Source organism: Rhineura floridana, chromosome 1, assembly GCF_030035675.1.
Source record: "Rhineura floridana isolate rRhiFlo1 chromosome 1, rRhiFlo1.hap2, whole genome shotgun sequence".
Taxonomy (NCBI): domain Eukaryota; kingdom Metazoa; phylum Chordata; class Lepidosauria; order Squamata; family Rhineuridae; genus Rhineura; species Rhineura floridana.
In genome coordinates, this window is record NC_084480.1 from 31,215,049 (window position 1) to 31,242,321 (window position 27,273).

At 42.0% G+C, this 27,273-nt stretch overlaps 1 protein-coding gene across 1 annotated transcript in view; it reads right to left on the reverse strand.

The window, feature by feature from the left end:
* Positions 1–18,520, reverse strand: part of FGF10 (fibroblast growth factor 10) — a 127,011-nt gene extending 108,491 nt beyond the window's left edge. The window contains exon 1 of the mRNA XM_061617526.1: positions 16,948–18,520. Within this exon, the coding sequence (XP_061473510.1) occupies positions 16,948–17,305 (358 nt within the window). The 5' untranslated portion in view covers positions 17,306–18,520. The remainder of the gene's footprint in view (positions 1–16,947) is intronic.
* Positions 18,521–27,273: the final 8,753 nt, after the last annotated feature.

Here is a 27,273-nt window from a genome sequence, read left to right on the forward strand (position 1 = left end):
TAAAATAGATAATCACAAATATGTACATGAAATGGATCTGTCTGTTAAGTTTACAAAGTAAAAAAAGGTATGTTCTTAAATTCTGTTCAAACAATTAATTACAAATATTCTCATTGTCATACAATCATAAGAGTTTGAAGGGGCCTACAAGGTCATCTAGTTGAACACTCTGATGATACAGGAGAAGGTGCTGGTGATCAATCTATAGCAGACAGCACTGACGTATAGTTATTTATCCAAATGCAAAACCAAACCAATCCAACTAGGCCAGCTTAACATGTTTATTTATTTATTTATTGTATTTTTATACCACCCCATAGCCGAAGCTCTCTGGGCGGTTTACAGTAACTAAAAACATTAAAAACAAATATACAAATTTAAAACACATATTTTAAAAACAATTTAAAACACAATTTAAAACATTTAAAACCATTTAAAAACACACGCTGTAGAGTGCAGACAACAAATGTTTGTCAGATATCAATCAAGAAAAAATAAAATAAGCATAGAATATAGAAACCATTAACAATTTTATAAAAACAAAAAGGTAGGTTATGATATCTGAGATTAGAAAGAGCATGTAGAAATCTATGCTTGGGGGCAAAAAAAAAAAAACCACCCTTACATAAAGTTCATCCTTAGGATGCAAGTAACAGATTTTATTTGCCATTCTAATTTTTTTTATTCCAATTTGGACTTTGAAAAAATAATTTCAAACCTTCCCCCTCTTCCCGACCCTGGAATATTTCTAGACCTTCACTTCTCTAGCCGAGGGGTAGCCAACATGTGTTTAAGTCATGACCTATATGTAGGCATAAGAGAGAAAATTCTTTGCTACTGTTTTTTTCTGCAGATGCTTATCTGAAAGTGTGATATATCTTATTTCATCTGTAACTCTAACATATCTTACTGCACTCTAAGCTCTTCTTCCAGCGAAAGTTATGTTTCAATTCATTAATTATCGTCAAGTAAATGCAGAAGGAGACTGGCTTCAGCTAAACAATGAAACAAGACAACTCTTTCATACTGACACCATGTCTCTTAACAGGCAATAAGAGAATGCACTGCACATGTTAGAAGCAGTAAAAAGGCACAGTCCAGTTGTCCACCTTAGAAGGGAATCTATTCTGCATATCTTCAATGATTTACCGTTCAATTAGAACAGAGTGTTCAAAGAAAGAACACAAGTGACCTAATTTAAAAGCAAAGAATGCCTGTAAAGCTGTTATTTAAATGTGTGACCCAAGTCACATTTTAAAGCTCCTCATATCTCCTAGATCACATTTGGGTAAAACAAAATCTGGACCAAATATAATTAACCTTGCTTTAATAACCTATCCAATGGAGGAGGAAGACAGTACATTTGTCAGAAGTCTGTTTCTTTTTTTCCTGAGCTTCAGAACATACCCTGATTTATTCCAAAACAGATTGCAGTATAATAAATAAGAGTGAAACACACACACACACACAAATTAAGATTTCAAGATTGCACATGCTATAGTAAAAGCCATTCCTAAACTTATCAGATCCAAAAACTGAAGTCAACTAAGGTTGGCACACCCATTTCTCCATACAGCAGAATGAGGAGAGTTGCTCCAAGCACATGTGCACTCCTTCTCTCTCTCTCTCTCTCTCTCTCACACACACACACACACACAAACACACGAGTAGTTCTCTGTTAATGTTGTTGCTATTATGTGCCTTCAAGTCGATTACGACTTATGGCGACCCTATGAATCAGTGACCTCCAAGAGCATCTGTGTTGAACTACCCTGTTCAGATCTTGTAAGTTCAGGTCTGTGGCTCCCTTTATGGAATTAATCCATCTCTTGTTTGGCCTTCCTCTTTTTCTACTTCCTTCTGTTTTTCCCAGCATTATGGTCTTTTCTAGTGAATCATGTCTTCTCATGATGTGTCCAAAGTATGATAACCTCAGTTTTATCATTTTAGCTTCTAGCGATAGTTCTAGTTTAATTTGTTCTAACACTCAATTATTTGTCTTTTTCGTAGTCCATGGTATGCTCAAAGCTCTCCTCCACCACCACATTTCAAATGAGTTGATTTTTCTCTTATCCGCTTTTTTTACTGTCCAACTTTCACATCCATACATAGAGATTGGGAATACCATGGTCTAAATGATCCTGAGTTTAGTGTTCAGTGATACATCTTTGCATTTGAGGACCTTTTCTAATTCTCTCACAGCTGCCCTCCCCAGTCCTAGCCTTCTTCTGATTTCTTGACTATTCTCTCCATTTTGGTCAATGACTGTGCCAAGGTATTGATAATCCTTGACAAGTTCAATGTCCTCGTTGTCAGCTTGAAAGTTACATAAATCTTCTGTTGTCATTACTTTAGTCTTCTTGACGTTCAGCTGTAGTGCTGCTTTTGTGCTTTCCTCTTTAACTTTCATCAGCATTTTTCTCTGTTATTCATACCTTAGTGTACAAGCCCTTCCCTCAACACCCAGTCTGTGCCAGCACCACTGCAGATCTTCATGATGTAAGCAGCATAGTGGTCTGAAAGGTGATTCTAAGTAAGTTTGGGCAAATTTCCTTTGAAACCTGCTCGTAATCTGCAACCCTGATAATGCATGGCTCCCAACTGGAGGCAGCGTCTCAGCATGTTCAGTTGAACACTGTTTGAATCTCCCTTCAGACCCTTAGGAACATAAGAAGCTGCCTCAGACTGAGTTGAATGTATGCTAACAGGAGTCCAGATTGTAAGAATACAAATTTCAGAAGGCCCAGGAGAATCAAAAGATCTTTACCTGGCACCTAAGGGACCATAAAGAAGGCACCAGGTGAGCTTCACTGGTGAAGGCATTCCACATCGGGACTGTCACCGCTAAGGCTGAGTACACACCATATATTGAAAGCACCCCCTAACAATCCTGGGAACTGTAGTTTACCCCTCGCAGAGATACAATCCCCAGCATCTTTGACAAACTAGAGTTCCCAGGATTATTGGGTGGAGAGAATTGTGTTTTAAATGTATGGTACGTGCACAGCCTAAGAATGCCTTTCCCCTGGGAGTCACCTGCTTCACTTCATATGGCAGGGGCATTCTCAGCAGGGCCTGAGATTCAGGTATTGAATTAGCAGGAATTCTGCCAGCAAAGCAGAAGCTTAGAATCAAACCAGATGTTTGCTAGATATGTAGCACACAGCTATGCATCTTCCTTTTTCTTCTGAAATTACAGGTGTGTGGGGATGATCTCTACAGGAAATACAGCATGGCAGAAGGCAAGGCTGATCTTTCCGCTCCCCAGCACAATCAGAACAAATCCCTTTGCACAGGCATAAGAGCCTTAGGGGAAAACATCCCTATTGGGGTATCCTCCCCACTCCAGCGTCCTAGACATATGCAAGTGGGAGGGAGACTGGTTCTGATCATGCTGGAAAGGAAAGGGACAGGCCTCCCCAACCTGCACATTGTGTTTCCTGTAAGGATCGCTCCCCTGCTTACACCTGTAATTTAGGAAGTAAAAACAAGATACACAGCTGCATGCTACATATCTAGCAAATGTCTAGTTTGGTCCTTAGAAGCCCCTTTTCAAAACAGTACCTCTCTCAGTTGGGGATGTTAGAAGCCATCATTTCCCATTCCACCCTATATTCATCACATATTTCCATTCTGCGGTTTGTCTTCCACAAAAAGCTATGTGCTTTTTGTGCCTCGCAGTCCGCTGTGACAAAATGACGTAAAATTATGTAATTTATGTAATTGTCATTACTTTACTCCACACATTCATTTCAAAGCAAAGGAAGTACAATGCAAATAGGGAAATAATCAATTACGTATCATTTACAGACTGAAAGCAGTTGCAGCAAATACCAATCACATTTGCTGGCTTGTTTTCCATTGTGGACATGGGGTGGATAAGCAAAGAGCAGCAATGTCTGCTCCTGTTTCCATTTTCATGTGAATTCTCCAACATGCCTACTTTTGGTGTCACATAACACCATTCCACACCAACAGTGACATCATGCAAACAACACATGTCACACTTACAAGGTTCTCCTGAAGACATCAAAACCACCTTTTTTGCACTTTGCAATTAGTATCCTGCCTTTCTGTGTCACAAATCACACAACAGATAAAACAATCTGAAAATATTAAAAACGCAGCAAACAGACAGACAGAACCAAAACAAAATATATGAATTCAGCCTATGTCTCCAGCAAGGAGGCAGTGTCAAATCAGACCTCAAGCTGATAATAATGTTTACTGAAGAGTGAAGAGTGTGGTCTCCAAAACTTTACACAGAAAAGTCAATGGAAAACTACAGAATATTTCTAATGAAATCTGAGCTTGTAAAGCTGGTCATTGTAGAGGTTTTAAAAGCTGTACACGGTCCCCTAACAAATTAACCTGGAGAACTCCCAAAGGCTCAAGCAGGGGTCTAGCAAAACAACATTAGCCTGAATGCTTTGCATTCTAAAATATTTATTTCTAGCTGAATGTGCTCTTCCTCTCGCTGTCTGTCACACAGGCACACACATGTACATTGGACTTCTCAGGCTTTGATAACACATGGCCGATTGGGTGATTTGAAGCTACTGAAGCTCAGTGGCTGAATATGAACGTTTTACCTGATGGCATTTGATCTGTGTGATGCCTCAGATATGCAGATCATCACCAGATGTTGAAGTCTTCAAGTGATGAACTCTCATGTGCTAACCATCCCTGAGAATCATAGAGTCAGGAGGGGTGAAGGGAGTATCTAAAGCAACACTGTATGTGGTCATGCTACACTACCAGCACATCCTCTCTTTCCCTGAACATCTCTAAGGGAGGGTATTCCACATTCCTGCAAGGCCCTCAGATTTGCTTCACACCTAAGTTGTTTTTCATGGGTATACATCTAAGGTGTATGGTGAAAATGTGGATGTGACAAGAAGGTATTTGAGACCACGTATGTCATACAGGTACAACTGACAGAAAGCTGAAGTTCTGCAGAGGGGCTATAGCTCAGTGGTACAGCGTCTGCTTTGCATGTAGAAGGTCCCCCATCTGAAACCATGGTTGGCAATGTGTAGACAAAACTGAGCTAGATGTACCAATGGTGTGACTCGGTATATTGCAGCTGCCTCTGCTCCCAGTGCTGGCTGGTGCCCGTTAGGACTGCTGAGGCGAAACACAGAGAGCCCGAACCACAGGTGTAGCCACAGCCAATGACAGGCAGAGTCAACTAATTCTAGTTCTGACCCCTTTATCCTCCCTGCTATGTTCTACACTGAAACTGAGGAAGAAGCTGATAGAGACAGCCACTCCTTCGACAGGTAAGTAAGAAGACAGGCAAGTGGGGGGGCTGGCTGAAGACAGACTGAAGTTGATGGGTCAGGGCCCCATTCACTCTCATAAAGCAGCCTCCATGGTATGTTCCTATGTTATATTCTAGCTCCCTGTACAAAATCCCCATCAAAGCCTGTGTTCCTTGCTTCAGTAAGGACCATCAGAATACCCCTGTTGAAATAGTGTGGGACACTCAAGCGCCTTTGGCCTTTGTGTTATATTCCTCTCAGGTCGTCAGGGTGATTCTTACCAAATGTTTCCACAGTCATCTTTAGCAGGTAGCTATAAATCAGATTTATGAAGACAAAGGCTCCTTACAACTGTATATTTTTAATAGATTTACGATAAAGGTACGATTATGTGTGTGGAGGGTCTACCCTATGGGAATGCAGTAAAGGTAACAGGAGAGTGTCATGTAGACACTAAAGAATACAATCCCTTCCACATACATAAATCCCAAAGGCCCAAAGTAAATCACTGGTTATAAATTATGTAACCAAGCTCCGGGAACAACCAAGACTTAAATGAGAAAACAGTTGGTATTATAAAAAGCATACAACTTCCCAAATCAGGAAACAGCAACATCTATTAGAAGGCCGTATATAATTTCCTATTTCTCTGCTGTCTGTTTTTTTAAATCTGTCAACAACATGAACTTCTATTAAAAGGTGAAAAACAGTGACACTGAGAAGACTTCTTTTAAGAAAAAAGCCATCATTTAATATACAAAACCAGACATTGAAGGAACATTAAAGGCAACCTTACAGAAGCATTTTTCATTTGGTATAAAGCAGCACACATCAGTCATTCTGCTTTTATTCAGTGTCAGGCCCCAGCTCTCCGTTTATTGTGCTATTATCTCACTTATTTTATAAAATCACTGAAATGATTTCATTATTCTTGAGAGCAGCTAAGATCTGGGTCTTAGGGGAGAAGTTACTGAAAGAAAATTACCAAGTAGCAGTTTCGTATAATACCACACATATTTTTCAAGAAAATATGAAAAGATATGGGAAATCCTCCCCTTTGAGAAATATATGTTAGAAACTACGTAGTGCCATATTACATCTGATATATCTGGGGTTCTCCAGGACACTCGGAATTGGAAACTGAAACTCAAGATTGCCAGCATGCTCAAGTTTACAGATAAGAACCACTCCCAATATAAAACTGCTGGCATTGATGTCAGAGAAATTAATCCCATTTGTATTTGTAAGAAGTTTGTGATTATTAATATGCTTCTGCAATATTTTTAGAACAATGAAAACAAATGCTTCCATTTCCATTCAAAGGCTAAGTCAACAAGAGTAAATGTAATTACCACAGAACAAAACCTCATCTCAAGCTAGGGCACAGTCTGCAGCAATCAATGATTTCTAAGTTGATATTCTTAAAATGAGGGCCAGATATATAACAACATCACTTATAATATAGTACTCATGGCAACATCCATACACCAGCTATAAGTAATTTACAGGGCTTGTTAAAGTTACTTTTTTAAACTACAACTCCCATCAACCCCAGACAGCATGGCCACTGGATTGGGCTGATGGGAGCTGTAGTTCAAAAAAGTAACTTTTCCAAGCTCTGAAGAGTCCTAATTTCAAGGAATGCTGTAGTAACATATATTTATTTAAAGAATTTTATCCCTCTCCTCAGGCAAAAGAGGCTCCCAGAGCAGCTTACATATCAAAAAAAGACAATATGGTCCCTCCCATTTGGCTTACAATCTAAAGATACAACACAAAAGGAAAATGGACTGGAAGGGAGAAGGGTGCTGAACTGGACAGCCTATCGCTTAGAGAAGAGTAGTAGTAGTGGGAGACTCCCTGCTGCGTGGGATTGAAACCCAAGTATGCCGAGAAGATCCATGGGCTCGCCAGGTATGCTGTCTCCCTAGAGGACAGATTAGACATGTGACAGGAGTGTTGCCATCACTCGTAAAGCCCACTGATAGGTATCCCTTTCTTCTCATCCATGTGGGAACTAATGATACTGCCAAGCACAGCTACGAAGAAATCACGTCAGACTTTGAAGCTCTAGGAAGGAGACTCAAGGACTTTGGGGCCCAGATAGTTTTCTCATCCATCCTTCCAGCACTTAAAAGAGGAGCAGAAAGGGAAAGAAAAATACTCCAGGTGAATGACTGGCTGTGAAGGTGATGCTGACATGAGAGATTTGGATTCTGGGACCATGGGCTATGTTTCTTGGAAGATGGCCTGCTGGCAAGTGATGGGCTGTACCTCACAAGGACTGAGAAGAATATGTTTGGCCACAGCATGGAGAACTTCATCAGGTTCAGGTAAACTGATCAGGTAAATGGATCCTAAGTGGGAGGGAGATGTAAACTTGGTGGTAATGACTACCAAAGGCTTGTGCACAGTAAAAGGAACTGAGGGGACGGCTCTAATGGGGCCCAGTAATAGTCTTCACAAAAATGTAGGAGGGAAGCCAGGCCATAAATCACATAGTCTTCGATGTTTGTACAGTAATGCCCAGAGTATGGGAAACAAACAGGACAAACTTGGACTCTTAATACAGGAGAATAGTTGTAACTGAAACTTGGTAGGATGACTCCCATGAGTGGAATGCAGCAATCAAAAAGAACAGAAGGAATAAAAAGGGAGGCGGAATTGTGCTATATGTTAAAAATATATATCCTTGCACAAAAATACAGGAGGATGAGCTTGGTAGAGCCACCAAGAGTATCTGGATTAAAATAAACGGGGCAAGGAATAAAAGGAACATGGTGGTTGAAGTCTACTACCGACCATGCAATCAAAGAGAAGACAAGATTAAACTTTTCAAAAGCAAATTGCCAATGTTTTTAGGAGGCATTATGTAGTAGTAATGGGGGACTTCAATTACCCCAATATCTGTTGGGAGACAAATTCTACCAAACATGGCCCCTCCAAGAAATTCCTAACTCATGTTGAAGATAAATTTCTCCTACAGAAAGTGGAGGAAGCAACTAGAGGATCAGCTATCCTCGACTTGATTCTAACCAATAGAGATGACTAGGTGGATGAAGTGGCAGTTACGGGAACCCTGGGGGAAAGTGACCACGCTGTACTTGAATTGTTGATTTTAAAGGAAGCAAAAGCAGAGAGTAGCCATATGTGTACCCTGGACTTCAGGAAAGCCAGTTTTAATAAACTCAGAACAATGGTAAGTAAGGTTCCATGGCAAGCAACACTAATGAGAAAAGGAGTCCAAGATGGGTGGGAGTTCTAAAAAAGGAAGTTCTAAAAGCACAATGGCAAACAATTCCATCAAGGAAAACAGAAGACAGCAGAAGAAGCCAATGTGGCTTCCTAAAATACTTAGAGATGACTTGAAAACAAACAAAAAAAGACATATGCAGGAAGTGGAAGGAAGGCCAAGCCACGAAGAGAGTATAGACAGGTAGCATGGAATTGCAGAGATGGGGTCAGGAAGGCTAAAGCTGAGAATGAGCTGAGGTTAGCGAGAGATGCCAAAAGCAACAAAAACGCTTTCTTCAGGTACATGCATAGTAAAAGACAGAGAACAGAAATGGTGGTTCAGCTACTCAATTTGTTGTTGTTGTTGTTATGTGCCTTCAAGTCGATACGACTTATGGCGACCCTATAACTCAGTGACCTCCAACAGCATCTGTCATGAACCACCCTGTTCTGATCTTGTAAATTCACATCTGTGGCTTCCTTTATGGAATCAATCAATTTCTTGTTTGGCCTTCCTCTGTTTCTACTCACTTCTGTTTTTCCTAGCATTATTGTCTTTTCTAGTGAATCCTGTCTAAGAAGGATGCAGACAAACTGGAACAGGTTCAGAAGAGGGCAACAAAGATTATCAGAGGACTAGAAACAAAGCCCTGTGAGGAGAGACTGAAAGAACTGGGCATGTTTAGCCTTGAGAAAAGAAGATTGAGGGGAGATATGATAGTAGTCTTCAAGTAGGCTCCTCCTGGGAGGAAGGGCGGGATACAAATTAAATAAATAAATAAATAAATAAATAAATAGTTGAAAGGTTGCCACACAGAGGAGGGCCAGGATCTCTTCTCAATTGTCCCAGAGTGCAGAACATGGAATAATGGGGTCAAGTTACAGGAAGCCAGATTTTGGCTGACCATCAGGAAAAAACTTCCTAACTGTTAGAGCAGTGCAACAATGGAACCAATTACCTAGGGAGGTGGTGGGCTCTTCAGCACTGGTGGCACTCAAGAGGCAGCTGGACAGCCACCTGCTGCATATGCTTTAATTTGGATTCCTGCATTGAGCAGGGGGTTGGACTCAATGACCTTATAGGCCCCTTCCAACTCTACAATTCTATGATTCTAAGTCAGGTCAATTCTAAATGATGTATCCCTTGGTCAGTTGGTGTGTGTAACATTGGCAGTGACCCAGGCATAGAAAACTCTTTTATAGGAAGCCCTGTTGGCAGCAAGAGGATTGACATGTCATTTTATCTTTCTCTCGTTCATAAAAACTTAAGAACCACCTGCTGGATCAAGCCAGTAGCCCACCTGTTCCAGCATCCTAGTGGTAAGTGGTAGTAACGCAGCCGAAGCTCTGCTCATGGCCGGAGTTCGATTCCAACGGAAGGAGGAAGTCGAATCTCCGGTAAAAGGGGTCGAGGTCCACTCAGCCTTCCATCCATCCGTGGTCGGTAAAATGAGTACCCGGCATATGCTGGGGGGTAAAGAAAGGCCGGGGAAGAAACTGGCAATCCCACCCCATATATATGGTCTGCCTAGTAAACGTCACAAGACGTCACCCTAAGAGTTGGAAACGACTCACACTACAAGTGCGGGGACACCTTTACCTTTACCTTTATTATCACAGTAGCCAACCAGTTGCCCATGAGAAGCCCTCAAGCAAGACCTGAGTGCAAAAAGCACCCTCCCCTCCTGTGGTTTCCAGCAACTGGGTATTCGAAAGCATACTGCCTTCCTCTATGGAGGCAGAGCATAGCCATCATGGCTCGTAGCCACTGATAGCCTTATCCTCCATGAATCTGTCTAATCCTCTTTTAAAGCCATCGTACACTATCCAAGAACTACTATCCAATCCAAAAGATCAGATTCATTCCTTCTATTGTTTATCTGTTGTTCAGCAGGTTATTTTCAATATAACCTTTCCAAAATTCCTTAAACATGTCTAGCAGAGATACAAAAGGAACCAACACTTTTATGTAATTAGACTCTACAAACCGTGTTGAATAGGTACAAACTGGCCATACTGTTGTTTGATGGTTTTAAAATCCAGGAGTTGGGCTCCAATATCAGGTTCAGAAACCCATCAGAGTTGGCAAACGGAAGACAAAGTTGTCTGAAAGACAGTTGCCGGTTACTATTGATCTACCCTACAGTGTGCAACCACATGGAAAAGGTTAGGTGTGTTCTAGGATGCAGTGAGTTCAAAGCAACAGAAAGGACTATGTGTGTACCCTAGAACAGGAATGAGGAACCGGTAGTCTTCCAGGTGTTTTTGGACTCCCACCTCCCGTCAGCCCCAACCAATATGGCCAATGGTGAGAGATTATGAGTCCAGCAACACTTGGAGAGCCACAGATCCCCATCCCTGCTCTATAATATGCCCCAGAATCCTCTGCAAACACACCAGGGTCTCATGGCAGACAGGAAAGGTGCAACTCCCTCTCCCTAGATGCTTTCTTCCCAGGGGTTCAGACACGTGTTTAATGTGCATCTCACCAGGGGAGAGGGTGACTGGCTAGGAGAGGGATAGTTGCAGGAAAAAGTATCAGGAAATGAGTGTTAAGCTCCCCAACCCTGCACTTCTCTATTCAAAATGGCTCCCTCCCAAAGTGGATCCTCCCTAGAAAAAGCAGCTGTCATTTAAACACATTTATGTGTAATGCATAGTTGAGCCCAGCTATGTCCTTGCTTTGTTAGCCAGTTTCAAGTTACTTTTGACAACTTTTGTTATTCAGAGACTGAAGACCTCAAGGCTCTTGTTTGAAAGTAAGCCTGAAGACTAGAGGAACACATTCACAATGTGTGCCCCAGATTGCAACTACAAAGGTTACTGTGAAAGTTCAGATAGGTCTACATTTCCCTTCTTTAGACCAATATGGAGGCTGCAATCCTATACAGTCTACATGCTTACCCAGGACCAGGAGTAAGCCCCATTAAATTCAGTGGGGCTTAATTCTGAGTAAACATGCATAAAATTGCACTGCAAACATCCCAGAATCTGGTCCTCTGTCTTTACTCTGCAAATTTGTATATTATTTCTCTCTCCAATCCTCAAACTTTTCATGGGCAGTCTCTAGGTTGAAGTTGTAGTATTACTCTTAACTATTATTTCACATACATGTAATAAGCCATCATTATCAGAGAGAGACTTACAGCTGCTTTATTCACTCCTGGAAATCAACTTTTCAGGGGGACCTTTGCAGCTGCAACACTGAGGTAAGGAGTGCTGAGTGGTCAGGTTTCAGGGCAAAGCTCTAACTGCAAAGAAAATAAAACAAAACCCAAACCATCCTACGCATATCTAGTGACAGATATACTCCAGCAATGCTAAATTATGCAAGCTGTCCCAGACTTTTGACAGAATCACCATAATTCATCCCCAATTCCCATTATCCTAAAGGTATAGAAAAGGCTGAGGTAATAGCTCTGTGTAATCAAGTTGGAAAACATCTGCCAAAGTAAATCTTTATTTAGTGCTTAATATACAGTATTTATAGAGCAAACCTGCTATGGAAATGAATCTTGTTGAAGCTACTTTAATCAACCGGGCACTGCTTACTCTTCTCATCTCGCTGTTTATTGTCCCCAACCCACTCCTCTGAAATCCTAAGCATACTTAGGAAATCACGCCCGGTGAAATCAGGCCCAGCTTAAAGAGAGAAAAGTCATTCTCCCTCTCTCATAACACTACATCTCGTGGACATTCAATGAAGCTGACTGAAGGTGCAAGACAGACAAAAGAAAGTACTTCACAGAGTGCAGAGTAAAACTATGGAACCTGCTCCCACAGAAGGCAGTGACAGCCACCAACCTGGAGGGCTTTAAAAGAGGATTAGACAAATTCATGGAGGATAAAGCTCTCAGTGACTACTAGCCATGCTATGCTCTGCCTCCGTGGTCAGAGGCCATATGGTTCTGAATACAGTTACCGGAAACCACAGGAGCAGAGAGTGCTCTTGCACTCGGGTCCTGCTTGTGGGTTTCCCTTGGGCAACTGGTTGGCCACTGTGAACACAAGATGCTGGACTAGACAGGCTACTGGCGGTCCAGCAGTTCTTATCCCTCTAAAATAGGCAAGAAGGATTGACCCATGTTGCACTTGTCCCATGCCTTGTCAAAAACAGGTTTATGGTACATTAACACGGCACTGATCTCTGGTGTGCTAGCACCACAGATACAAACAAGAAAACCCAGTTTAAACAAGGCACCTAACTACTTAACTACACATGTGAAGTTAAGCTCTTCTTGATTGCCTGGCACATTTAAATTTGCTTCCAAGTGCACATGTTTAAACCGCTGTCATTATTACATTCATCCTTAGCATCCAACCAAGATGGGATTGAAAGCTCAAATTGTAAACAAGCAGACAACTGACAATTTGCTACCATTAACTGTATTCATTATCTGCTGCCTGAAGCACTCTGTATTGTGGCAGGGCTGGCCTGGCTTATCCATGTGACAAATGTGCCATGTGAAGACTATTTGCAACAGGCTCCACATGGTCAGCATGAAACATGGACTGACAATACGATCCATGGCCCATCCAGACCATTTTCGTCCACCTCTCTAGTCCATTTGTCATCAACTCATGGCCCTAATCTGAGGCAGGCTGCAAAGGCACCACTCCCACTGTACAAATTCTTGCCTCAAGTGGTGGATTACACTAAAAAGATACATGAGCAGGGAGCCAGTAAAAAAGTGGGAATCCTGTCACCATGCTCTTTTTCCAGAAAAGTCCAAAACCAATTTCTCTTTTCAGCACCAAATGCACTTGAAGACAGAGTACTACTCTCTGGCTAGAGGGGAGCAAGTTAAAATTGCTACATTTACCTCCAAGACATTGTAAGTTTACTCACCTTGGGGGGGACCCACAAAAAAAATCAGAAAAATGAGAATATAAGAACTGCACTTCTGGATCAGACTAAAACTCTTATCTAGTCCTGCATTCTTTTTTTCCAAGCAGTGGCCATCCAGATAGCTCTGGAAAGTGAATTAGCATGGCATGAAGGAAACAGATCCCTCCAGCACCTGGTAATCAGGGGTATACTGCACCTGAAAATGGAGGTTCTATTCTGCTATCATGGCTAAATAGCTGTTGACAGACTTCCATGAGTCTAATAATCCTTTTTCAAAGTAATTTAAGCTTTTGGTCATCATCTTACAGCAGTTGAATTCTATAAGTTAATGGTGTATTATGCAAAGAAGCCTGCCTTGAAAAGTGCTGCCCACTGGCTTCATTTGGTAACTCTGAGCTCTGGGGTTGTGAAAGAGGGAAGGAGATGGGGGGGGCAATTCTGCCCAGAATATGTGCAGCCTACTTCTAACATAAGGTGATGACAGATGGCAACAACTCTATGATAAACCTAATATACCCCAGAGAAAATCCTGGAAAGGTAAAAACAGCAAGCCCTCAGAACTGCACTTGCCATAAACACAACAAGCCAGGTTTGTAAAAGGAGATGGCTATATCCTTTATAACAGCTAGTCGAAAACTAAGGTTTGCTTCATATGTCAGAGCCAGTTTGACACAAGTATACAGTAAATATTCAGCATGCACCCAGTACTGCCATCATAACACAGGCACAGCTGCATTGAGTTTGTTCTCCAAAAGATATACACAGCACACCAAAGAAATGCACATTAGGGTGCTGGGGATCAGCTCTGGTGCTCTGCAATGTGTTTCTGAGCACACAGTGGGATTGAGGAATGTGCAAGAGCCAAAGCTGTCTCTAAAGAGTACCAAGGCTCACTTGCCTCAACTGTACCTGCATTCTTGCTGTGCTCATGAAGGTTGGGGGGGGCTGTACATACAAATCTGTTAACAGGGTACAGTATCATGCCACTAGGCATACTTTCTCAAAACACAAACACAAGCCAGCCCTGCAGTCAGTGTATATTTGTCATTCGTGTGCACGCATACAGGACTCCTTTCTACCGAGGCTCTACCTTGGCCAAAAACATTCTAACTTCCACACATTCAGTGAACATTTGGGCATGGGTTTACTGTCTGAACAGGCGTGCTCAGAAACAGTGTGAGAAGATTCTGAGTTTGGTTGTCACAAGTAGGACTGTGTAAGCTGTCATTGTCACCGCTAACATCACGGTGCTCGCATTAGGTGCAGCTGCCTCATGCATATTGGGGATGGAAGAGGGTACATTCCTATTTTTAATATATATATACATTAATATTATCATTTGTATTCATCCTTTCATCCACAGATCTCAAGGTCCAGTCATCTTTGCTCAGTCAAACGAACAAGGATTTGGACCTAGGTCTCCATGCTCTAAATCCCACATTTTATCACTATACTAAACTGTACAATACTTAATATGTACCTGTTTCTCCTGCAACCATGAGGCGGTCTTCAGACATCCAAGAATTCCCTTTGTCATATGACTGCTTTCTGGTACTATCTTTTCATGAAGCCTGAACTAAATGACATCTCTGGCATATAGCGGCTTGTCAACAGAGCGAAACTTCCCTGTTGCACACATCGACATGTGCAATAATAAATAACACCAGCCTATGAAAGCAGACACAAAGTCAAGTGCAGGAAGCCAGCTGGGGCCACAGCAAAAGGAATTCAAAGTTGTTAAAAGCACAGCTGCTTTAACCAACTAGGCACAAATAGATTGGTGGGCGGGAGTTATAGTGCAATGTTTTCTGTAAGATACAACATCGTCCATGCTTCTCAAAACTGCACACTGCCTGCTGTTTAAAGTAGCCCCCATTAGCTTTGCTTCTTGTTTGGATTAAATTGGCATTGCTCTGTCCTGCTATAGCTATGAGGCACAGTGGTTAATCCCAAACTATTTATAGGTCATTGGTGTGTGTGTGTGTGAACACTTAAAAAAAAAAAGTACCCATTTCTCCTGTAACCTTCTCCTGAGTCTAGTGTAGTAGACAGAGCAACTTGGTCAGGAGAGACCAGGATTCACAACCTTGCTCACTAGTTGAAACAAACTGGATCAACTGTCCCATCATCACCTTGCAATCTTTTGGCCTAATCTACCTCACAGGGCTGTTGTGAGGATAAACCTGAGATGCATGAAGGACAATGGGCAAGGTGCCAATGAAATAATAAATAAAATTAATTTGCTGGATTCACACCCAAGATGCAAAATAAAATAAAAATAAGCTTTGTCTAGCAGGGGCGGGGGGGCATAGTTGCCCAACATGGCACATTTATTTATTTATTTCTCCACCAGGACAGAGTCACTGAAAATCATTGTGAAACAGGCTGTGATTTATCACAGTTGCTTCTACTGAGATTATGCAGGCAGGCAGAAGAGAGCAAAAAGTTATTTTTCTCCACTTCAGCCAGAGAACAGAACTACACACAGGGCTTTTACTAGATGTATATAATATGAATTTGTCTTCTTTTTTAAAAAAAAAAATGATAGCGAGATGTGTGTGAGGTCTGGATGACTCGCTGCAGCCCCAGATGTTTACAAGGCTCTCTCAGGGATGCAACATGAGACCGTTTCAAGCAGGGCAAGGGGATGAAAGAAAGGTCTGACAGGACGCCCCCAAGCTGCCCCTATAATCTGACAATGCAAAACGTGAGTGCCGCGGTAAACTCCATGCTAAAAACTCCATGGGGTGCCAGCTGTCCAGCTAATGAAATTGAAGTAAGAAATGAAATTAAAAGGAAGAGAAGGGAGAAACACTCCAGCACCCACACGTACAACAACAACAAAAGTCGATGTGCCTAGAGGAAAAGAGATCTTGAAAGGTGTATTTGCCTCCCTTTCAAGAGATTGCCCTAAATTTCAAAACTATCGTCTCCGTCTCGTCGCAAAGAGCTTTTGCGCGAGCGCGCACACACACATGGCTTTACACTAAGTTGTCCTCGAAATTAGAGGTGACCAACGTTTCGGTGGAAGCTGACAATCAGCAACCGCGTTCTTCCCGCCTTTCCCAAGCCCACACTTTCTTCTCCAGGCTCGGACAAACGACCTACATTCTCTGGTTCAGACAAGACGGAAGAAGAACACGCTAGAAGGAACCGACTGGCATCTATGGAAGTCATGCTGGGATCAGAGAGAAAATTATCCCCAGGTCTCTTCTGTCTCTTTCTCCCTTCCCCTCATCTAGCCAAAGCGAGAAATGGAATAATAATAATAATAATAATAATAATAATAATAATAATAATAATAAATGTCCAAGCCTTTTTAGAAGTGCATTTTCGATGTAAGGCCAGGCTCCCCCACAAACCCAACACCAGAGGGCGTTTGTTTCCCAGCCCTTGCAGCAGCATCAAGGCGAGAGCGCCTCTGAGCGCGCGCAAAGCGCTCTGCCACCGCAGAGCGCGCGCCAACAGCTCCTGTACGGGCAGGGCTGGGATTCAGGATGCCCCCCCTCCCCCGGCCCCGCTTCACAGACACACACGTCTTGCTTTGCCTTGGATCAAAGAGGAGAAAGGCGGGCGAGAGAGAGGCCCCGTCCTACTCACTGTAAGGGCAGTTATCTTTCTTGGTGCCGCTGACGTTGCCGTTCTTCTCAATCCGGAGGAAGAACTTGTTGAAGGAGTAGAGCTTCCTCCAGCGCACGTCGCCTCGGAGGTGATTGTAGCTCCGCACGTGTCTCCCCGCACTGGCCGGAGAGGAGGAGGAGGAGGAGGAGGAGGAAGAGTTGGTGGCCTTGAGGAGCAGCATCTCTTGGCCGCGCTCATGGACAGGGGCAGCCAGGGACAACGACATCAGGAGCAGCAGCAGGAAGCAGTAGCTGCGAGACCGGCAGGAGGAGGAGGAGGAGGAGGAAGGCAGGTGGGCATAGGCTGAGGCACCCTGTATCAGTCTCCATTTGCACATTGTACTGAAGCTCTGGGCGCTGGGAGATGGCTCATGAAAAGAAACATACTGGAAGGGTGAAGCCCGGGGAGAGGCGAGGGGACAGCTGATGGGGAGCCCTCCTGCTCAAAGCCCTCGGCGCGGTGATCTGGCCTGGCGGGCGGGCGCCGACATCCATGCCTCAGGGGGCCAAGCGCGCCGGATCAAACGGTGACTCTCCTCCACTTTGGATGGGGCGGGTGCTTCCCCCCACCTCCCGCCTCTCCTTTTCCTTCGGCTTTTTCCCTTTCTTTTTATTAATCCTTCGAACCCTCCAAAGACAAAAATAGCGCCTTACAATTTTCTTGGCGAGTTCGGAGAGTTGGTTGGCTTGCAGTTTTTTCCCCTTTGCTCTCTCTCTCTCTCTCTCTCTCTTTTTTTTGGTCAACCCCCCATCACTCAACTCCTGGTTTGTTGTTGGTGGTGGTGGTGGCGGTGGTGGTTGGGGAGCGCGTGAGGCTATTTCACCCCCTGCCTCGCTTTTTTCCTGCACCGTCTCACAGAGAGGCAGGGAAAGTCTGCAGGGAGGGAGAGAAAGATGACAGGCGAACGAGCAGCAACACTTGCAGCAGGAAAAAAAAGTTTTGTTTTTTTTAAAAATCCGAATAAAATGGAAATGGACTGCCTTCAAGTCGATTCTGACTTAAAAAGGAGCAAAAAAGAATGGGGAGGGGGTGTCACGGCCCGCCACCCTTAATCACTTCTGCACTTTCTTCTCACCGACTTCCAGGAAAGCAGCTCTTCTCAGAGACAGAAGGCAGGGGTTTTCACCCCCCACTCTTGAATCCTCCAGAAACAGATAGGTATCTGTATATTAAAGACACAAACATTTAAAAGAAGTTATGGGGGGAAGTGGCAAAGCGAGTCCTTTCCCTTCTCTTCTCTGGTTTGCCAACAGGTTGGAAGCTGGGTCCTAAATGCTAGAGACTACGAAGGAGAGAGGTGGGACTTGCATCTGGTGGTCAAGTTTTATTTGCAGGGGGTCAAGCGGCGGTGCTGGGACATCTGAAACCCTTTTGCAAGTTGCAGTGAGCAAGCGCCTACTGGGAGAGGGAGAGACTCCGCCGTGATCAGCCTTCCCCCCCTTTTTTTCCTTTCCTTTCTTTTTTCTTGTTCTTGCTTCCTCTCCTGTAGCAGCAGCAGCAGCAGCAGCCTTCAGCTAATTGCTCCTCAAAGCAGTCCTTCTGGCCACCAGCATGGTTTGGAGACTCATGCTTTACTGTACTAATTTCCCTGTCTTCCATGCTCAGCCAATCCCCTGTAGGGAGCCCCCCTCCTTTCCCCTCCCTTTTTAAACTTGTTTTCTAGAGAAGGGTTTTTATTTTATTTTTTTGGCAGTGTGTAGTTGAGAGCCACCTGGTGCTTGTTGCTTTGCTGACGGGATTCTCCCTCTCCCCCCTCCCGCCTCTAAAGAAAGGAGGTGGGTGGGTAAGATTTGGAAAGAAGAATATAGTGCAGACAGATCCTGAGAAAGCAGTTTATAAACTGGTTAGAGGAATATATATATATATATATTATATATAATATATTAGATCTATTATACATGATATATATAAAATTAGCTCCCTTTGCTTCCCCTCCTGCAAATCTCCATGGAGGTCTCTAGCATGTGCACACACACTCACACTTTCTCTCTCTTGCTCCCCTTCCTTTAAAGAATGAATGATTTCTGGCTTCCATTGATGAAATAAAAAGGGGGGGAGGGAACTGCACTTTTAAAGCTTATTCTTCTTTTTGAGCGTCTCAAGATTTATCACTCCCAACTCTCCATGAAATAAGGCCCCCTTAAACCGGCCAATTTCTAATTGCGAACATGACTCAACTTACCGAATCACGCCTTCGACTTCAAACAAAAATAAGAGGGGGAAACAGAGAGGGGGAGAGATGTTTATTGGCATGGCAAAGATTTGCCCATAAAATCTGCCTTTTTTAAATTAATGCAATTTCCTTTACCAGAAAGAGACACATTTTCCATTTTGAAAACTTTTTTTTTTTTGTAACCATCTATTGTTTCTGAAGGGCAGGTAGTGATTTATTTCCCACAGAAGGTGCTGTTATTATCCACTCCTCCCAGTGAATTTGTCATGTTCCACAAGGGCTGTCATGACAGATATACTAGGCGTTTCCTGTGATGATCCCTGTTGTTGCCAACACTTCGCAGGCTTCTAGTAAGATGTGCCAAATCTGTATACTTTCCTTGATGCTAAGAGACATCAGAGACTGCATCTCCTTGGATGGTTCCTAAGGATCTGTGAGATTACCCAGCTGTTAGAGGGTTACGAGACATGAAAGTGTGTATTGGCATTTACCAGTATAAAGTAATCATTGCAACGTGCAAGATGGGGACCTCGTATTTCATGTTCTGGGGAAACGCTGCAGAGGGAAAAAAAGTAGCCTTCCAAATTAAAAAAAAGGAAAGAATTGGATTCTCTCATATGTAAACATGAGGCTTGCTTGGAAGAAAGTATGATCTATAGAAAATGCTGATCCATGGAATGCAATGGAAAAATAGCCCAAGCATTATATTGTGTGCATTTGGAATCAATCTTTCCTGACTAGCACCACATACATACAGAACAAATAGTTCTCAGATTGGATTGATTCATTAGCTTGGGCTTTAGAGTACATTGGTAATGCTGCAGCAGAAAATTAGAAACCATTTTCTCTAATTATGATGTGTACTTGGTTACCAAAGACTCATTTCTGAAATTTATGGACTTCGATTCTGGGGGAAACATTTTAATAGCCTTCAAAATGAAAAAAAGAAAAGAAGTCTAGTTCTAGAATTCATGTGTTTTGTTATGTTATTTTTGCCACTATGAAATGTTCTTTGCATTTGAAGCATGCAATAAATTCTTTTTGTAAAGTTGTGGCTTTGCATTTGACTTAGGGGACAGTTGAGGTCTTTGTTTACAGAAGAGGGGAATGACCAAAATCCTAAACTATGGGTCAGATGTACTATTGGGACTGTCCAGAAAGATAGCCATATCAGTCTGTTGTTGCAAAACGTGTTGTGGCACTTTTAACAATTTTACTGTGGCATAAACTTTCATGGACTATAGTTCATTTCATCAGATGCAAAAAGTGTAATCCTAAATTGGCAAGGTTATATAATATAGGAAGAGGGAATGTGCACCCTTAGGCAATTGCATAGAGGCTCCAGAAATTATGGGGTATCTGATATCATCCAACTCACTCACTGATATAAGAAGCTGCTTAATACCCTATGAATGATGCATTTGATGATATACTGCCCATGATACATTTCCCCCACATAGAGGTACATTTCAAACTAAAGGATAGGTTGACCCCATTTATAAAGATAATTCTGCCCTAATTTATAAAGATAAAAGGGAAGCAAGCTTCGGTATATGCAGCCAATGCAGATGTACATACACATGTACATGGCAGTGCTTGCCCATGCCCCACGGAGCTGCCTCAAATGTGACTTTTGATGTGGATAAGAACATAAGAACAGCCTGCTTGATCAGGCCAATGGCTCATCTAGTCTAGCATCCTGTTATCACAGCAGCCAACCAGATGCCTGTGGGAAGCCCCAAGAAGGACCTAAGTGCAACAGCACTCTCCCTGCTTGTGATTCCCAGCAACCAGTATTCAGAGGCACACAGCCTTTGACAGTGGAGTTAGAACACTAGCCATTGTGACTAGTAGCCATGGATAGCCTTATCCTGCATGCATATGTCTAATCCTTTTTAAAGCCATGCAAGCTGGATGCAGGCAACTAAAAATGTTATGTGTGATTAGCTGCATATGAGTAGAGCTAATTAGTAGCCTTTATCTAAACAAAACCTATGATACAATAGCGCTGAAAATTACAAAAATATTCCATTTTTCAGTAGTACTAATTCATTAATCATTGCTGGAGTAATTTAATAGCCAAATCCTATACATTTTTTTTTACTTAGAAGTTCCACTGAGTTCAGTGAGGCTTCCTCTAAGTGTAACGTGCTATCAGATTTTGGTTTATCTTTTTTGGAAAAATAATATTTTGAAGAAAGTTTTAATAAAGGTATTTACAATCTTTTAACTTTTTTTTTAAAAAAAGAAACAATATTGACTTTATTATTTGCATTAATCAGGAGCCTTGCTAGGTGCTTTTAAGACTTAGGACACAAGCCCACCACACAAATTTGCATAACACTTGCATACCCTAATTTATATGTATAGTTGCCTCTGGAAAATTGACATGGGAGATTGCTTTGGAGTCTTCCCAGGTACAAAACTTGATTATTGCAATGTGCTCTATGTGGGGCTACCCTTGCGCCTGGTCTGGAAGCTCCAGTTGGTGCAAAACGCTGTGGCTAGACTGTTGATGGGGACAGACTACTGCCAGCACATAACTCTGGTGCTTAAAAGCTTACAGTGCTTGCCCACTTGTTACGAGGCCAGGTTGAAGGTTCTTGTATTAATTTCCAAGGCCCTTAGCAACTTGGGTCCAGGTTGTCTTAAGGACCGCCTGATCCCTTATATCCTAGCCTGATCACTAAGATCTTTGGGGGAGTTTCTGTTGGTGGTTCTCCATGGATTGTATGCACAGCTCATCCTTACTAGAAGCCATGCAGTCAGTGTGGTGGAAGCCTGTAGAATTCCCTCCCAGATGAAATTAGCTGCACTTGCTAAACTTCATATGCGTGACGTAAGACTTTCTTATTCCAGCAGGCATTTTAAGGTAGTGTTTCTGTTTGGTTTTATGATGGCTTTTATTATTTTATTCTGTATGATTTATTTTATGTACACTGCCTAGAAATGCTGATTATTAATTAGTATATAAATGCCTTCAATAAATAAAACACATTTTTTGAATTAAAAAAAAGTGATAGAAGCAGCAGGAGATCCAGAGCTGGTCACAAAAGACCGGGGACAAAGGCCCCTTGGGCCACCCCCTAACTGCTCCTAGTTCCATTTATTTCCTATTTGCAGCTTTGGTTTGATTGCATGAACAAAATGTTTTATTTAAAAAAATAATCTTAGAAACTATCCTATTAAATCCAGTTACAGCAGGTGCAATATTTGGTGAAGAAACACTCATAGGCTTCTTTTTTCTGCATACTGTGTGATGACAGGATGGGCACTTACAAAACAGAGGCCCAATGAAAAGCTGACATAGCTTTTTAGATTATATCTCGCTCCTTTTTTCCTACTTTCTGTATAGCCTTTCTTTTATAGCACAGTCAAATCCCTAAGTACCCTACTACTTTGTATTGTTAGGCTCCCTCTTCGGTTAGCCTGAAAAAGCCTGAGAAAAATTTCAGAGGAAGGATGCACTATTTAACGGAATTCAATCTGTCCCAATAGATCTGAATCACTAACATAAATGTATGAATGTAGATTATATCTCTGTAATGAGGCCTGAATCATTCTCAGTTACTTCAAAGGACTGAAATTCAACCTTCCTTTTTAGCAGCAACAATCAGACCTTAATGGGTTCCTTTATTAATTGTTCCCCCTGCTAAGTTTGAAAGGGAGCTATCTTCAGTGCAGGTCCTAGGTTAGAAGAGGTACCTACTACCTCTAAAATTCTCTCTCTCTCTGTCTCTCTCTCTCTCCCCCCCCCTTTCAAGACTTTTGAAAATGTGCACATTGTTCATTCTGATGCAGTCTTACAATCATTTGTAACCCTCTGAGACATCCATATTGCAGCGGGCTCATAATATAATTTAGAAAACAGAAAAGAGGTGACACAATTTCACTTTATCAACTTCTGTGCTTTTTCGGAGGGGGGATGAATTCACCTAAATGCTGCACTCTTCACATTGAAGCAGTAGGCTATGCCAGCAGAGAATATATATTACATTCATTTTAAACTACCTTTTAACACGGTCAAATTGTATTCCTATCAACTACATTGTTTTTCACTGAAACTATTATCCTTATCCTGCATTTAGAACAAAGCAGTAGTCGGACCCAGCCATGTTATTTTAGCTATCAAGACATAGGAAGCTGCCTTATATGGAGGCAAAGCATTGCATCCTGTCTGCACTATCTATTTTAAAACAGTATCATACCACTTTTAACAGCCATGGCTTCCCCCAAAGAATTCTTTGGAGAGTTGTCAGGAGACCCCTCTTCCCTCACAGAGCTACAATTCTTAGAGTTCCCTGGGAAGAGGAATTGATTGTTAAACGACTCTGGGAACTGTAGCATTGTGAAAGAGACAGGGGTCTCCTAACAACCCTCAACACCACAACCCTCAACAACCTTTCACAAACCACAATTCCCAGGATTCTTTGTGGGAAGCCATGTCTGTTAAAGATATAGGGCAGTCTCAGTCTATTTTGCTCAGCTGGCACCAGCTCTCTAGAGTTTAAAACAGGAGCCTTTTCCAGCCTTGCCTAGCCAAGCAGGTGCTCTTCCACCGAGTTGCAGCCCTTCCCCAGTGAAGATACCATCTCTTTCCACAACAGGGCTAGAACCAGCAACGTTCCACTCACAGGAAGCTGCCTTATACTGAGTCAGACCATTGGTACATCTATGTCAGTATTGTCTACACTGACTGACTGTGGTTCTCCAGGATTTCAGACTCTCCCAGTACTACCTGGATATGCCAGGGATCAAACCTGGGAAATAGAAAAGTTTAACATTAGTTTGAAGATGGTTTATGCGTGATATTTCATCACTTGATTCCTCAGGACTTGGGATGCCTTCACACAAGAATCTTCTTCACATGATGACTTGAAACATAACAAGTGAATGTGCCCTTGCAATTTTTTAAAAAATGTCCTTTTCATTGGTGCCACCTCACATATATTTCAGCGACTACATATTAATTGTGCAGTAATCAAGTTGGGAGATATATGTCACATATGTATCAGCTAGGTCTTGGCACCATTTTATTTATTTATTTATTTGCATTATAGCAGGAATAAGAGATGAGGGGATGTGTCAGACAAGCCACACACCTAAGTCACAAAAGATCCATTCAAATCAGTGGGTTGTATTCAGTCAAGCCCTACTCAAAGCAAGCCTATTAATGAACCTAAGTTAGTTGTGTCTATTAACGTCAGTGGGTCTACTCTGAGTAGGACTAATATTAAATACCGCCCTAGGGACTTAAATTAGTTGCGGCTACCTTAAATCTATTGATTTAAATGAGTCTACTGTGAATATCACTTAGCTGAACACAGCACATACTGTGAAGGGTAGAGTGAAACTATCATTTCATTCGCATGTTATTATCTAAGGTCGAACTGATGGAAGGCCAGTTGACTAGACTACGTGACAAGCTGGACAGAATCCAGTGTCCAAACTTAAGAAATTTCATGGATCAAAACTCAGCAACAACAAATGAGCCAAAATTACTGTGTGTTTTTTTACATGGGAAACACAATGGCAGTGTTTATATTCTCTACTTAATTATCTTGGAATACAAGAGTCAAAGGACACATCAGAACTGAATATACTCAGGATATGTATGCAAAGGGTAAGCATATCTATCATATTTTTTGTAGCTACCAGAAAAATCCTGATGATGTTGAGAGCTGTTCCCCCCCCCCCCGAGAGCACTGGAAGACTCTCAGTGGAAAGAAAATACCATTACGCAATAATTCTGCCCCCCTCCCGAAAAAACACCCTACAATCTTCTGATTGCCTGGCTTTGTCAGAGTTGTATCAGCCGACAGCATCTTTGCCCTTTGTGCCTTAGGTACAAGGTTAAAATGATTGCATTTTACTGATTCAGACACTTAGTATTAAAGGGGAAAAAAGCTATCAGTGTTGTTTGTTTAAAAAGTGACATACACCTAGGGATGGAAAGATCTGTCACTTTCGGTTCTCTCGGTTTCTCATTTTTCCAATTTTAAATTCAGTTCTCTACAATTTCTACGGCAATTTGCAATTTATTTATTTTACTTAAAATATCCTCATGAAAATTCTTCAGCACTTTACTGCACGTTTCTCCTAACACACATTTTTGTATGCAGCTTTGACTAATGTACATATTTTGTCAGCATTTTTCTCCTAATTTAATGCATTTTGTATGCTATTTTCACAAATATAGTCATTTTTATGCACCCTTGCCCCTAATACATGCATTTTGGAAAACATTATTTGGTTGAAGAACTGCATCACGACATTTGGATAAGTGTAAATTCTGAAGAATGGCTGTGTTTCGGTTCTCATATTGTTTTGGTAAGTGCGAATTGGATAGAGTCAGCTTTAAATGTGAACTTCTCCTCCATCCCTATATACACCATAGATAGTCGTATAATCCTGATTTGATTAAAATAAATGAAGGTGGAAAATAGAAGGCTAATCTAGAATAGCCACACAGCAAACTGATGGATGTATTGAGCAACTATGCATGTTTTGACACAATTCAGTAGACATCCTTCAGTTAATGATGTAATTTGTTCTTCTCAGTGAGTATGATGTCATCTCAGATTCTCAGGTAAAATCGGTTTTCATGGTCTTCCCTCAAAATATCAGAGCTATCCCAATGGGAGAAAGAGACTGGGAAGCTTGGGGATTTTGTATGTTTCAGTATCTGTTCTATATCATGCATAGTGGAAGATTAGACTGTGCTATAGTAATGAAGAGGAAAGAGGGTGAAACTGGTATCTATGCATAAACAGCTCTGTTTGATGCTCCTCAGTTCTGTACATGGATTAGCAGTTGTAGTAAATACCACTAAGACCATTGCATTGTGATTCATCTTGCTTCCTCAGCACGGGCTCTTGCACAAGTGGTCTCTGGAAATTGGCAACGGGTACCTGGTTTGAACGAAATCTGATGCAATATGGTGCTTCATTTCCTAAGAACCTGCTGGAGGGCAAATGGTTGGTCAGGTTTAGCCTTTGTTCTATGGACTACCAAACCAACTATAATATGAAAGGGGCAACGCTCATGCCCAGCATTGCTATCTCCATTCTTTGTATCTTTGTGAGGCTTAATTGCCCCACCATTGCTGTAGACCACATGGCTTGGGATGGACCATACTTTTACAAGTTTGCTCTGGTTATAATAATCTAATTAAATTGTGGAAGATGTCAGGTTGAATCAAAACCACTAAATACTGAAATGAATCAGGATTTAAAGTTATTAGCAAATTGCTTAGGCTTTCACAAACATCAGAGTGCATGAGCAAAGCTTAATGATATGATATCTTCTTTCGAGCATTATTTCAAATTCATCCAGCATGTTAAAGATTTAGTAAAACTGTCTGAAGTCTAGTCATTCTATCTTACCAGCTTTTGAGAAATTGGCCACACAGATCCAAATCACTGCAGCCTCGTGCTAACCTCCCCTAAACATGCCGCTAGGTTTGATGTGCCCCTTGTCCCATTACAAACAGGATTTGCATTGTTTATGTTTCCTCTTGCATGTGAAAAACTGGCAAAAAAGGGGGCATCTTCTTCTGAATAATCACAGCATATTAGTAAACCACAGTGGGCACTATTCCAGCATCCACAGAACAGTTCAGCCACAGACTGTCATAGTGAACCTGCTTTGCCAAAGGACAAGGCATTTCTTCCATGTTTGTGAGCATTTGAGGCACGTCTTACAAAAGTGGGCTCTGATTGCTTCCCAGAAACAGAAGGGTCAAACGTATTACACCAAAACAGGTTGGGCTCAGGAAAAAATAAATAAAGGAAACATCTCTGTTTCCTTTTCTTTGCTAGAACATGCACTGCCCCTCCCTGCTCTGCCCTTTACTATTTGCACGCCATCCTTTTATTTTCAACATCATTTTTATGAAAGATGATTCACCCAATGTATTGCTTCAATGTCCTGTGTTTGATTGAGCTCCTGGTTTGTCTTCCTGCTTGCCTCCGAGAAGCCAATATCCTGGCCCACTTAGACTCTGAGGCTGGAATGGGGTGATCATGTGTCCTGCTTTACTGAGGATGTTCTTTACAGAGTGTCCTTTATTGGCTGGCAGAGGATATTCCTCTGTTTGAAAAAGTCCTCTTTTTGAAGGGCTGTCCTTTTAG